Genomic DNA, 11,939 nt, shown 5'->3' with positions numbered 1-11,939 from the left:
ACGCTCACTGGTGCTCAAGGCCTCAAACCTGTTCCTGAGATGGTTTTGAAATTCGAGTGGGACAGACGTAAGGTCAAATCTTGGTTCCCGTGGAGATTTAATTTTCCTCAACTTCAGACTTGAATTTGCATATGAGTAGAATGATTTAGAACAACTTCCAAAAGCTTCTGTTTTAACAGAAGATCTGTATCTTCAAGAAAAATATGCCTAATAAACTATGCATAGAGAAAAGAATATGCATTCTAAATATCATGTGAGTAGGACACAGCCTTCCTGCATAAGCATGTGCAGCCAGAGTGATGTTTGGAGGCAAGCTTGAGAAAGCTTCATCTCACATACTTTGGGCATGTTGCTATAAAAAGGCTCTTCCTTGGAGAGGGACATCATGCTTGGGAAGGTGGAGGGACGGTGAAAGAGAAGACCCTCAACCAGGTGGACTGACACAGTGACAGAAGCAACTGGTTCAAATGTGTCAGAGATTGTGAGGATGGCACAGGCTAGGACAGGGTTCAGATGCATTGCTCATAGGGTCTCCATGAGTCATATTTGACTTGAGATGCTACATCGCCCTCTCATGGAACAGTTGCTGGGTTAACTGTCTTCTGCCTATCAGTTCAATACCTTAACCACTACATCAGCAGGGCTCCTTAACTGGTTCCCAGAAATGAACCCACTGCCCTGGGGTCTACTGCGGCTCCGGCCCAGGCTGTAAATCTTTAGAGGAGCCCACTGACTCATCTTTCTCACGCAGAAAGGCTGGTCTGAGGCAGCAGCCCAGCATTTACCCCACTCCGCCTTTGGCTGGCTCCTGGGGCTCCTCTCGTTTGCTAGAGGAACATGTGACTTGAAGACAGAAGTCTTAGAAAAGCTCCTATTTGCCAGAAGAGCTTGGAGTGATCACAAATGATGTCTACCAGGAAGACCTGATTCGTATATTTTCCTCATACATTGTGTATTAGACAATCATTGATATACACCCGGTTTCATTCATTCATGTACACTGTGTTTTATACAAGTATTCATAGACATTGTATTTTATATAATTACTACTGAGCTACACCCCTGGGTTTGTTTGTATCCACAGAGAGAGCTGCCTTTCACACCTGTGTCTGCAAATGTGAGCCATGTTTCACCAGGTAATATGTGTCACAACCCACCTTCTCTTCCTCCAGGTGCAGAGCTGCCAGTGTTGGGGGTTGGGAGCTGCTCTCCTGTTTACAGCCACCTCAGTCAACACTGCACTGACTTACAGGCCTGCCCTGCCATGTGGGCGGTGTTCAGATGCCTCCAAATCTATACATGCATGACGATGAGGCGGGTCTACTTTGTAAACAGCAAGACTGGTGCAAGCTTGTATTTTGTTTTCCTTTTTATTATTATTCATTTTAATGAAAATTTACAGACTGGATTGCCATTCATTCATAGTTGCACTTCTCTCCCTGTCCACCCCTCCCTCCAGTTTCTTACACAATCCCTCCCCCCAAGTCCACTCCATTCTGCAGCCTTCATTCTGGACTCCTGTCATGACAATAATACCCAATCACATATCTCTTTTAAACAGTTTTCTCCCTTATCTGTTTCAATGCAGTATACATTATTTATCCCCTCTTTTTCAGTCTCCCCCCAACCCTGACGTCAGTCTCATTTTACAACAGTGGCACTATGCAGTATTTGTCCTTTTGTGACTGAGCTATTTCACTCAGCATAATGTCCTCCAGAGTCACTCATTTTGGTGTTCGCTTCGGCAGCACATATACTAAAATTGGAACGATACAGAGAAGATCAGCAGAGTCACTCATTTTGCATAATATTTCATGAGTTCCTTGTTTTTCAATGCAGCGTAGTATTCTACTGTGTGAATATACCACAGATTCTCTATCCATTCGTTTGTTGATGGGCACTTTGGTTGTTTCCAACACTTTGCTATTGTGAACAAAGCCGTGATAAACATGGGTGTTTATATATCAGCTTGGGTGGCAGTTAAGGTCTCTTTGCGGTATATTCCCAGTAGTGGAATTGCTGGGTCAAATGTATTTCTATTTGCAACTTTTTGAGAAAGTGCCATCCTACCTTCCATAGTGGTTGCACCATTTTACACTCCCATCAGCAGTGACTAAGGGTTCCAGTTTCTCCACAACCTCACCAGCATTTGTTGTTTCCTGTTCTGTTAAATTTTGCTATTCTTACTGGGGTGAGATGATATAGTTGTTTTGAAAGCTTGTATTTTCTTAATAAAGCAAATGTAATTATTTGGACTCACTTTCATTTCCTTTACAATTAAAACATGTTGTTGTTAAGTACTGTCAAGTTGTAGATGACTCATAGCGACCCTATGAATGAAAGACCTGAACCCTTGTATAACTTTCATCGTTTCTTCGTAGCCAAGCTCTTTCGGAGGTGGATGCCGCTCCTGCTATAGCAGCCTCTGTCTGTTTGCTATGAGAACATCTAGACTAGAGCCAATTGCAGCCCTAACCCAAAGGCAGTTCCAACCCACAGGCAGCGAGTCAGGACAAAGATGGGCAGTTTCCCCTCCTTGTGATTTACAGCTCAGAAATCCAGTGCAGGAGACTCCCTGAGAGTCAGAACAGACTCGATTGCTGGGAGTGAGACCACAGAGCTGGGATTAAGCCCAGTATCACCACATCGGTTCTGACCCTCAGCAAACCTGCAGGACAGAGTGGAACCGCCCCACAGGCGTCCCGAGTCTATAAAGGAAACAGCCCCTTCTCTCTCAGAACAGCTAGTAGGTTTGAACCCCTGGCAGCTGTACACTTAACCACTGTGCCACTGGGTCCCTTAAAACCTTCTCAACTAATGACAGTTAAATGCAATCATCAGTCACTAAAATGAATTCTACATATATAAGCACTCAGTCGAGATATGATTGCTACTTGACAAAGCCTTTGTGGTTAACACCGTAAGAGAGGAGCCCTAAAAAAAAGAGAGGGGGGGGCAGAGTTTGGTGGGTGGAGGGAGGGGGTGAAGGAATTAGCAACGATCCAGTGGGGATCTGAAATGACGGGGTAAACGAGAGCATAGATTTACTGTGATTCACTGGGTAAGACAGAACGTATGGGGATGATTGTATGAAACACAATGTCAATAAAAACAAAACAGAAATTTAAAAAAGAGGTGCCCTGGTACTGCAGTGGTCAGACACTGGGCTGCTAAAGGTCAGTGGTTCAAACCCACCAGCTATGCAGGCAGAGGAAGACTCCTGCTCCCTAAAGACAGAGCCCTGGAGGTATCACCTGTCCGCTCTACTCTGCCACAGGGTCACCATCGGTCACAATCCACCCGAAGGCAAAGGGTTTGTGTTTTTATTTATGTCACAGGACTCTTTACAAGGCCCTTCATATTAGCACCTGGGAGCTCTGGTGGCCTTAGGGGTAAGAAGGTGCGCTGTCAACCCAAAGGTTCATGGTTGGAATCCACCTGTAGCTGCACGGGAGAAGGATGGGTAATCTCCTCCCATGAGTCAGATCTACTATCTTTGAAAACCCACTGGAAGGCCGGCAATGGGTCGGTTCTGACCCAACAAGTACACAACAGCAACACATTAACAAGAATTGCTGCAGGTTCGTCGGCAGAACCTAGATTCTCTAGACGAAACTGGGGCCTCAGAACTGTCTCCAAAAAAAAAAAAAGAACTGTCTCCCAGGACCCCTGGGGACCCAGAGAGACACTGACACTTACCTTTGAGCGTCACCCAGTACTGCCTCCACTTCTTCCGGGCCACCAGCTCCAGCCTCCTTTCCTTCTGCAAAGTGACGAGCGGCTTGAAGAAGAGCCAGCCAGCTTTGCGGACCACGCCCTGCTCCTTCTCGAACAGGAGGTCCAGCTGCTCCAGGGAGCTGAGGGACTCGCTGCTGGACTCGGCCGTCTCGGTGGACGTCTCCAGGGTCTCCGTGGCCGGCCTGCTCATTTCCAGCTCCCGCATGAAATTCTCGTAAATGTTCTGCCGCAGGGGGTCACTGCCGATGGCGCCGGTGGACTCGCTCCTCTGGGGCAGGGCCTGCACAGAGCCCGCTGACCACAGCAATGCCATGGAGGGCAGCTGGGAGGGCGTCTGGGCGTTCAGGCCCTCGGCGTGGCTGTCAAAGTAGTCGCTGCCCTCCTTGGATCGAGGTTCCTGTGAACAACACAATCACCATGCATCAAAGGCTCCCGAGGCCCGCATCCTGCCCCTGCCTGGCCCCAGCCTGCATGCAATGGTGCTCCTTCCTAGGGATGATGCCAGGGGCCCTGGAGGCATGAAGGCTACGATGCGTTGGGCTGTCAACTCAAAGGCTGGTGGTTCAGATCCACCAGCTGCTCCTGCTAAGATTTAGAGCCTCACAAAGCAGATGGGGCAGTTCTACTCTGTCCTGGAGGGTCATTGTGCGTTGCAATCAATTCGATGGCCTTGAGTGTGAATAATGACAAGCTAGATTCTACAGTCCTATTCTATTCTATGGGAAATTATGAGTCACAATTGATGGCAGTGGGTGGGCTGGAGCCCTGCCGAAGCCAATTGTTACAGCTTGCTTTTTGCTGGTATTGTTTTTGGCATTGAGATATAATCAAGAGCAATGGTGTCACTCTGGAGACTAAGGTGTGTTTGATAGAGGCCATGGTCTTTGCAATCACTTGCTATGCATCAGAGAGCTGGACAATGACTATGAAGGATAGAAGGAGAATTGATGCCTTTGAGCTGTGGTGCTGAAGAAGAGTATTGAGAATACCATGGACTGCCAAGAAAACAAACAGATTAATCTTGGAGAGGGTTAAACCAGGCTGCTCCTTGGAGGGAAGGATTCTGGGGCTTTGTCTGACATACTGTGAACATGCTGTAAGGAGGGACAGGTCCTTGGAATGGGACATCATGCTTGGGAGAGTGGAAGGACAGTGCAGGAGGGGAAGGCCCTCTATGAGGTGGATTGATTCAGTGACTGGGGTAATCAGGATCGGAGTGTCAGAGGCAGTGTGATTGGCAGAGGACAGAGCAGGGTTTAGGGCTGTTGTACTTAGGGTCACTATGAGTCCCAAGCGACTCTGACTCTATGGCACATAACAACAACAACACTGGTTTAGATACAAAAGTCATATACAATGTGACTCATTTATATACACTGTGCTTCATATATTCCTCTATTTACACTGTTTCATATTTCATTCTCATACACTGTGTTTTATAAAAGTAATCACCACTGATCTGTGCCTATCATTAGGCCACGTTTTCAGGTCCCCAGTGGATCTTTCCCAAGTCCTTCACGCCCTCGCTCTTTCCACCAATCGCTGCTCCCTCGAGAGTGTCCCCTCTTCCCTCCCTTCCCCCTTAGGACTTTAGTACACATCTTACGTTATTCTTCTCTTTTTAACAATGATCTTATGCAGTATTTGTTTATGAGACTGAGTTCACTCAGCATAACGCTCTCCAGCCTCTTCTACTTTATACAGTATTTTTCAAAAGCACTGCTGCATAGTATTCCATTGTGTAAACGTACCACAATTTCTCAATCCATCCATTTATTGATGGACATTTTGGCTGTTTCTATGTTCTTGCTATTGTGAATAGCACAGCTATGAACACCAGCATACAAATCTCTGTTTGTGGAGCAGTTTTGTTTTCCTCAGCCTATATTCCCAGTAGTGGAATAGCTGGCTCATATGGAATGTATTTCTTTTAAGCATGAGCTAGTAGATTTGAACCACTGACATTTAAGTTAGTAGCCAGGTCCTTAACCACTGTACCAAGGGGTTCGTAAGTCAGACACAGTCAGCTTTAAATAAAATGAATATTTTTATATGAGCTGCTAGCCCACTCTTAGAATGAAAACACACGGAGCGCTGAGCTGACCATGCACTGAGGTCTTCTCTGGAGCATGGATTAGAAGGCTAAGCGTCAAGAATAATAGATTTTGTGTAGGCGCTATGTTGATCAACAGCAGGAACTCGATGCATTCAGTGAGCTCTGCTGGCTTAATGGTAAGGAGCTGTGCTGCCAACCCGAAGGCATGTGGTTCAAATCCACCTGCTGCTCCAGAGGAACAAGATGTGAAATCTCTTCCCATGGGATTTACTGCCTCTGAAAACCAGTTAGAAGGTCAATTACAGGCCAATTCCAACTCGATGGCACACAACAACAATAAATGCATTCAGCAGAAGTAACCTCAGCGAGGCTCTAACACACTGATATTCCAAATTAAACCTTAACGTGAACGTGCTTAACACACTTGAAAATGTTTTATCCTCCAGTTTCACCAGTGCTACTCCCTTGTCTGTTAAAATAAAAAGGGAAATGGGTTAAAGACCCCTGATTCATGGCCATGTTTTGGATTTCCACTCTGGAGGGTTGGCTGCTTCTTGTTGTTTGGGATAGTGTGTGTGTTGAAATTTCATTAAGAATTCAAGTAGTGATTACTCACTGCATTTTACAGGGAAACAGCCAACTGCATGCAGCTAGCTTCCAAGTACCCAGGGGTGATCAACAGTTGAGCCTCAGCACAGCAATTACTAATGAAAATAGTATTTCCCACGTGTTCACACTGCGTCCCACCGTGAAGTTTATTTATACCCTAATGCTTATGCACTAGCAGAGTAAACAAGCCAGCAAGTGACTCACATAGACGGGAAATGTAAAACCATTTGAGGGCTGGATTTTTGTGTTTGTTTTTTTTAAATTCTCCCTTTGTGTGTCTCCTCAGAAACCCAGCGGTGGTGAGGGCATCCATCTCGTTCTGCTAGCATTAGCTTGGTTACAGCAATGGCTAGCACTCTGTGACTCACAGCCCAGTCACACTGGGATTACCTCTAGTGCCCGGCAAGGGTCACATGGGCCCAGCTCAAAACAGACAAGCCAACGCCAGAGAAAGGACGTCCACACTCACCAGACGGGACCCCTACCCGGTCTTTACCTTGTTCCTACAAAAACAGGGATTTCAAGCTGCAGAGCTTGCTTTCCAATGGTCAACCTGAACAAAGCAAGCAGGGGTTTCCTCCTCATAAAATAAGAAAAAGTTGCATTTAGGCAATAAGCCCTGATTCTTTCTTTTTTTAAATTACTGTATTATTGTGATTTGGGTGGAAGTTTACAGAGCCAACTGGTTTTCCATTGAACAGTTCACACACATTGTGTTCTGTGACCTTGACTGCAATCCTCACACTGTTACAAGCCCTCTCATTTCCCATTTCCATTTGTCCTACTGCCGCTTCCTTCTGCCTCTGAGCTTTCTCCCTGAGCCACTGCTGCTCTTTTGATCTTGTATGGTTTTTCTAAGTACTGTGTAACCCTCTGGTGCTCCTGTTCACTTTACAGACCTCTTGCTAGGCTAAAAATTGAGCAAAGGGGGTCGAGTACTGATTCTTTTGCATAGACGTGAACCTTCCTAGTCATTAATAAATTTCTAGCATTTTCTACACAGAAGCATAAAAGCCAATGACTAATTTTCATGTTAGCAGGAAAGGCCTTTCGAAAAGAAGTAAACATTTTGTTATGTGACTAGGATCGGCTAGTGTACCGGGTGTGGGAGTAAGGCCTCAACATCTATACGCCCCGTGCCAGGCACTCCCATTGCCCCACTCGGCCTACCACAAGGAGCAGCTAAGGGAACTTGATGAAAACATCAAAGAACCTGTGACTCAGTTCCCAGGAGTCAACAGTAAAGGGACCACACATCTACCTCTCCAGGGAAAAGTGCCAAACTCATGCCTCGTCATGCCTCACAAGCCATTTTTATTTCGTCTCAGAGGGAGAACCACTACTGTTCTGTTAAAGTCCTCCGCAGTAAGGTGGCCCTCCAAAAGCAGAGAGGGTTTTCAAGTTCACATAGACCAGAAATTCGAGCTGTCAGTGTGCTAACTCAGGCAGGCCCAGAGGTGCGGTGACTAAGTGCTGTAATGGTAACCAAAAAGTTGGTTAGAAACACTATGTGGCACTTCTTCCCTATCCTGCGGGGTCACTATGAGTCAAAATCACTTCAAAGGCAGTGGGGTTTTAGGGCTGCTCTAAATCTGTTCTGTGGGGTTACCCAGAAGCACGCCTGATCTCTCAGACACATGGTGGGCTCACTTCACCACCCGCTCCTCCCTTGGAGGGAAGGACGATCACATGACTTGTGGTCAATATATGTAGGAAGGGAAGTGTATCGCTTCTGAGAGGAAGCTTTAGAAATCAACACACGAGCTGCTTTTTTCTCCTCTACAGTGGTTTACGTTGTCCCAGAGGGTAATCACTGCATCAGCCTGGGGTCCCAGAGGGAGAACAAGCTAGGTACGAAGAAAAAGGCTGAACATGCAGAACAAGTCAGATATAAACTTCTGTTCACCCCAGCCTCTGAGACGGAAGGGTTTTGTTACCTCAGCATAGCCTAGCCTATCCTGACTGAAAACACTGAAAATCTGCCCAGGAAGGATTAGCCCTCACACATCTCACTACCATTCAAGGCCACATGCAGAATTTCTCTGCACAAAACATGCATGTTTCTCCACCACATGGTCTTGTATATTTTAGAGCAAAGTGACATTTCAGTTGTGTTTGGTTTTTCACTGGTGTGTCAGCTCTCAGGCTGTCATTTTCTAGGGTTACTGGAGGCCCTGTAAAAAAACAAAGCAGCTCTTATATCTGTTGGCTCTGGTTGCATAATCAACAGAGGACTATGTTGCTAACGCAAAAGTTGCGCCTCTCAGCTGGTTCGAAACCACCAGTGGTCACAAGGAAGACAGACAAGCAATCTCCTCCCAGGAGGTTTGTAGCCTCAGAAACCCAAGAGAGAGTCAGCTATGAGTTAGTTCAAACTCAACAGCAAGCAGTGTGAGTTTTGAGTTTCTTCTCCTATCACAAATCTAAAAAGCTAAAACAGTCCCTCCATTGTGGTAAGACTTCCTGAACATCGTCCCACCGGCAAACGGGAGTTCATGTTTGTGAGATTGCGGGTTTTGAGAGCCTACACGATCAGCAACTTTGCATCCATGTGCTGATAACATTTTTTAAGAACAGAAACTTGATGTTTTCCATAAATCACGTAAACCAAAACAAGGCCAAAGTGGCAAATTTACCAGAAAATTTCGTTCACATTTAGAGTTATCAGTTCTAGCAAAACTACGATGTTTTCATAGGTTATTTTGTGAAAATATAAAAAGATGTACAATCCTCATGCTCTGTAATCCTGATGTCATCACTGACTAAGGGTGGAAAGCATGTGCTTGAGCCTCTTGGAATCCAGACTTTCGGAAGGCACTCAGCCCAGAGGACCCCCTGGCAATATTACCCTCAGGAAATCTTTAAACTGTGAGTCAAATCTACACACCTAAGTGGAGAAGGACGTCTGCATTCAGCAGCTCTTTTAAAGAATTTTCTATGATAAACTGACTATGGCAACTCAAAATGACAGTCAGATGAGAGGCGTGCGGGTGGGTGTGTGGACAGTGACTTTGTGGTAATGATGGTGAATAAGCAAAGTGACAAAAACGGGAAGAAATGTAACCAATACCGCTGAATCCTAAAGGCAGAAATTGAAGTGGTGCAGGTTTGTTTTTGTTGTGTGTGCATTGTTTTTTGTTTGTTTGTTTGCTTGTGTGTGTGTGTGTGTGTGTGTGTGTGTCTGTTCACACACATTTGAAAAGGAAAGAAAGAAAAAGGAATGTGTGTAAAGTTAAGCAAACATGCCTGTGATCTTGATTTCTCCACTACCTATCCATGAGTCTTTCCAAAGGACCCTTAAATCCCTTAAACTTGACTTTCCTCATTGTTCCTAGTGTTAGAATCCTCTTCTTGGGTCCTAACTGGCTGTAAGTCTGCATGCAGCTACATCTCCAGGGTCAAGTGCTGGAGCTGCCAGAGGCAGTCCACAGGATGACACAGACAGTGGTTCATGCACAGAGGTTAGGGATCCAGCTTTGGAACGAGCAGAAATGGAACAGAATGGCATAGAGCTGTGAGTAGGTCAGACCTCACACAGATGAGGCCCGTTCCTCTGTAAGCTGGGATTCAGGACTCCTGGGACTAAAGCCCAGAGCAGGAGGTGTTTCTTCCACTGAAGCTCCATTCCATTCCATTTAGGAGTAGGAAGCGAGAGGAAAGGTCCTGGGAATCTCGACTGGAAGCAGGAATAACGAAGGAGTCAGCAGAGGCTCCAGGATGGAGTCAAGATGCAAATCGTGGGGGTGGAGGCGGAAGGATGTGCATGACACACGAGAAGGAACCACTGCCTACAGAAAACGTTATCAACTCTGGATTAACCTCCGCAAGCTGATGTCATTGCTGTTGTTGTGCACCGCTGAGTCAGAACCGACCCCTAGCTGACCCTCTGGTGGGCTTTTTAGAGGCTGTTAATCACATGGGAGGAGATTGCCCATCCTTCTCCCACAGAGCAGCTGGTGGCCTCGAACCTCATACCTTTAGGATTGCAGTGTAGGGGGCGGGGGTTGCCACTAGAGCTCCAAGTAAATGAAGTATTTCCTTTCTAAGTCTATGAAATTTTGTTTGTCTATAAACACTCAATGCCACTGAGTTAGAACAGACTCATAGGTGACCTTCCAGTGCATTTTCAGAGGCTGTAAATAAACGTCACAGGAGGAGACTGCCCATCTTTTCCCCTCAGAGTCACTGGTGAACTCAAATTATCAGAGAAGCCCCACCTTTAGGTCAGCAGTGAAACTCCCTACGGACAACACCACAGAGCTCCCTTACACTGTCCGGCGGAGACGGTTGCAAGGCAACTCTGCCAGCAACGAACTGCCTATCTGAATTCAGTTCAACTGCATGATGGGTGGATGGGTGGAAGGGTGGGAGGGAGGAAGGGATGGAGAGAAGAGGGAACAAAGCAGGCAGGCAGGATGGAAGGATAAAAACCTAGCTACTGTCTCTCAGTCAAAACTCATTGTCATTTCAGCCCTCAGTGACCCAGGATTGCGCTTCCAAGGCTGTGTCTTGCTAGAAAAGGTGATGGGTCAGAGAAAGAGAAGAAGAACCTCACCAACATGGCCTGGCACAGGGACTGTAAAAATTAATCATGCACCTCAGAGGCTGTGAGGACAGTGGACAGACAGGGCAAGGGTCAGCTCTCATGGTCACAGAGCTGTTTCAACTGGAAGTCAACTCAACAGCAGCTAACAACTGAACAAACTCCTAAAGGGAGATGACCCTCTTCCTCCACCACGCGGCTGGTGGACTTAAAACGGCCAGAAACACACCACCTTTGGATTAGCCCCGTAGCACACTACGAGCGATGCCACTAGGCACCCAAAACTGCAGGCCACTGCCCCCTCCTCTCCACTAGAATTTTATGCACCATAAAATTACTATCATGGTGATTCTTATTTTATCATCAACATATTTTTTTTACAATTTCACATATGCAGGTATAAGTTGTTTTAAAAAATGCATTCGATTAGGGAGCTCTGGTGGCCTAGTGGTAAGAAGCTGCACTGCAATCCCAGAGGTACGTGGTTCGAATCCACCAGATGCTCTGCAGGAAAAGGAGGGGCAATCTCCTCCTGTACCTGTCAGATCCGATGTGACGGTACACACACAAAAGTAATAAAATACAATAAAAAATTTATTTTAAAAAATGCATTAGATTAGCTCTCCACACGCAAAGGCAGCGTGGTCTTTATATTGATACAGCACTGACTATTTTCTTATGTGCTATCAGCTCACGTGACCCCATGTGACAGAGCAGAACTGCTCCCAGAACGGACTTTCTAGGGAGGGATCCTGACAGGAGCAAGTACCAGGCCTGTCCCGCCAAGAGCAAAAGGTGGGTTCTAACCACCAACCTTGGGTGAGCTGCTGAACTCAGGAGGCTTCTCCACTGATAGATAGTATCACTGCATGTGGTCAAGTCAGTTCATCTCTTAGCTACCTTACCTGACAGAGAAGAACCAACCCACTGGGTTTTGTAGCCTTGAGTTGTTATGGCAATGGATCCCCAAGTCTGTCTTCCTTCTACAGAGCT

At 46.2% G+C, this 11,939-nt stretch overlaps 1 protein-coding gene across 1 annotated transcript in view; it reads right to left on the bottom strand.

Annotated features, from left to right (window-relative positions):
- TIAM2 (T-cell lymphoma invasion and metastasis 2) overlaps positions 1 to 11,939 on the bottom strand; it is a 537,146-nt gene that overhangs the window by 156,988 nt on the left and 368,219 nt on the right. The window contains exon 4 of the mRNA XM_006882752.1: positions 3,700 to 4,135. Coding sequence (XP_006882814.1) covers positions 3,700 to 4,135 — 436 coding nt within the window. The remainder of the gene's footprint in view (positions 1 to 3,699; positions 4,136 to 11,939) is intronic.

The sequence above is a fragment of the Elephantulus edwardii genome, unplaced genomic scaffold, assembly GCF_000299155.1.
Source record: "Elephantulus edwardii isolate Elephantulus edwardi_28Jun2011 unplaced genomic scaffold, EleEdw1.0 scaffold00024, whole genome shotgun sequence".
NCBI classification, from domain to species: Eukaryota; Metazoa; Chordata; class Mammalia; order Macroscelidea; family Macroscelididae; genus Elephantulus; species Elephantulus edwardii.
The sequence above is the reverse complement of the archived record's forward strand: the minus strand, read 5'-3'. Positions and strand labels throughout refer to the sequence as shown.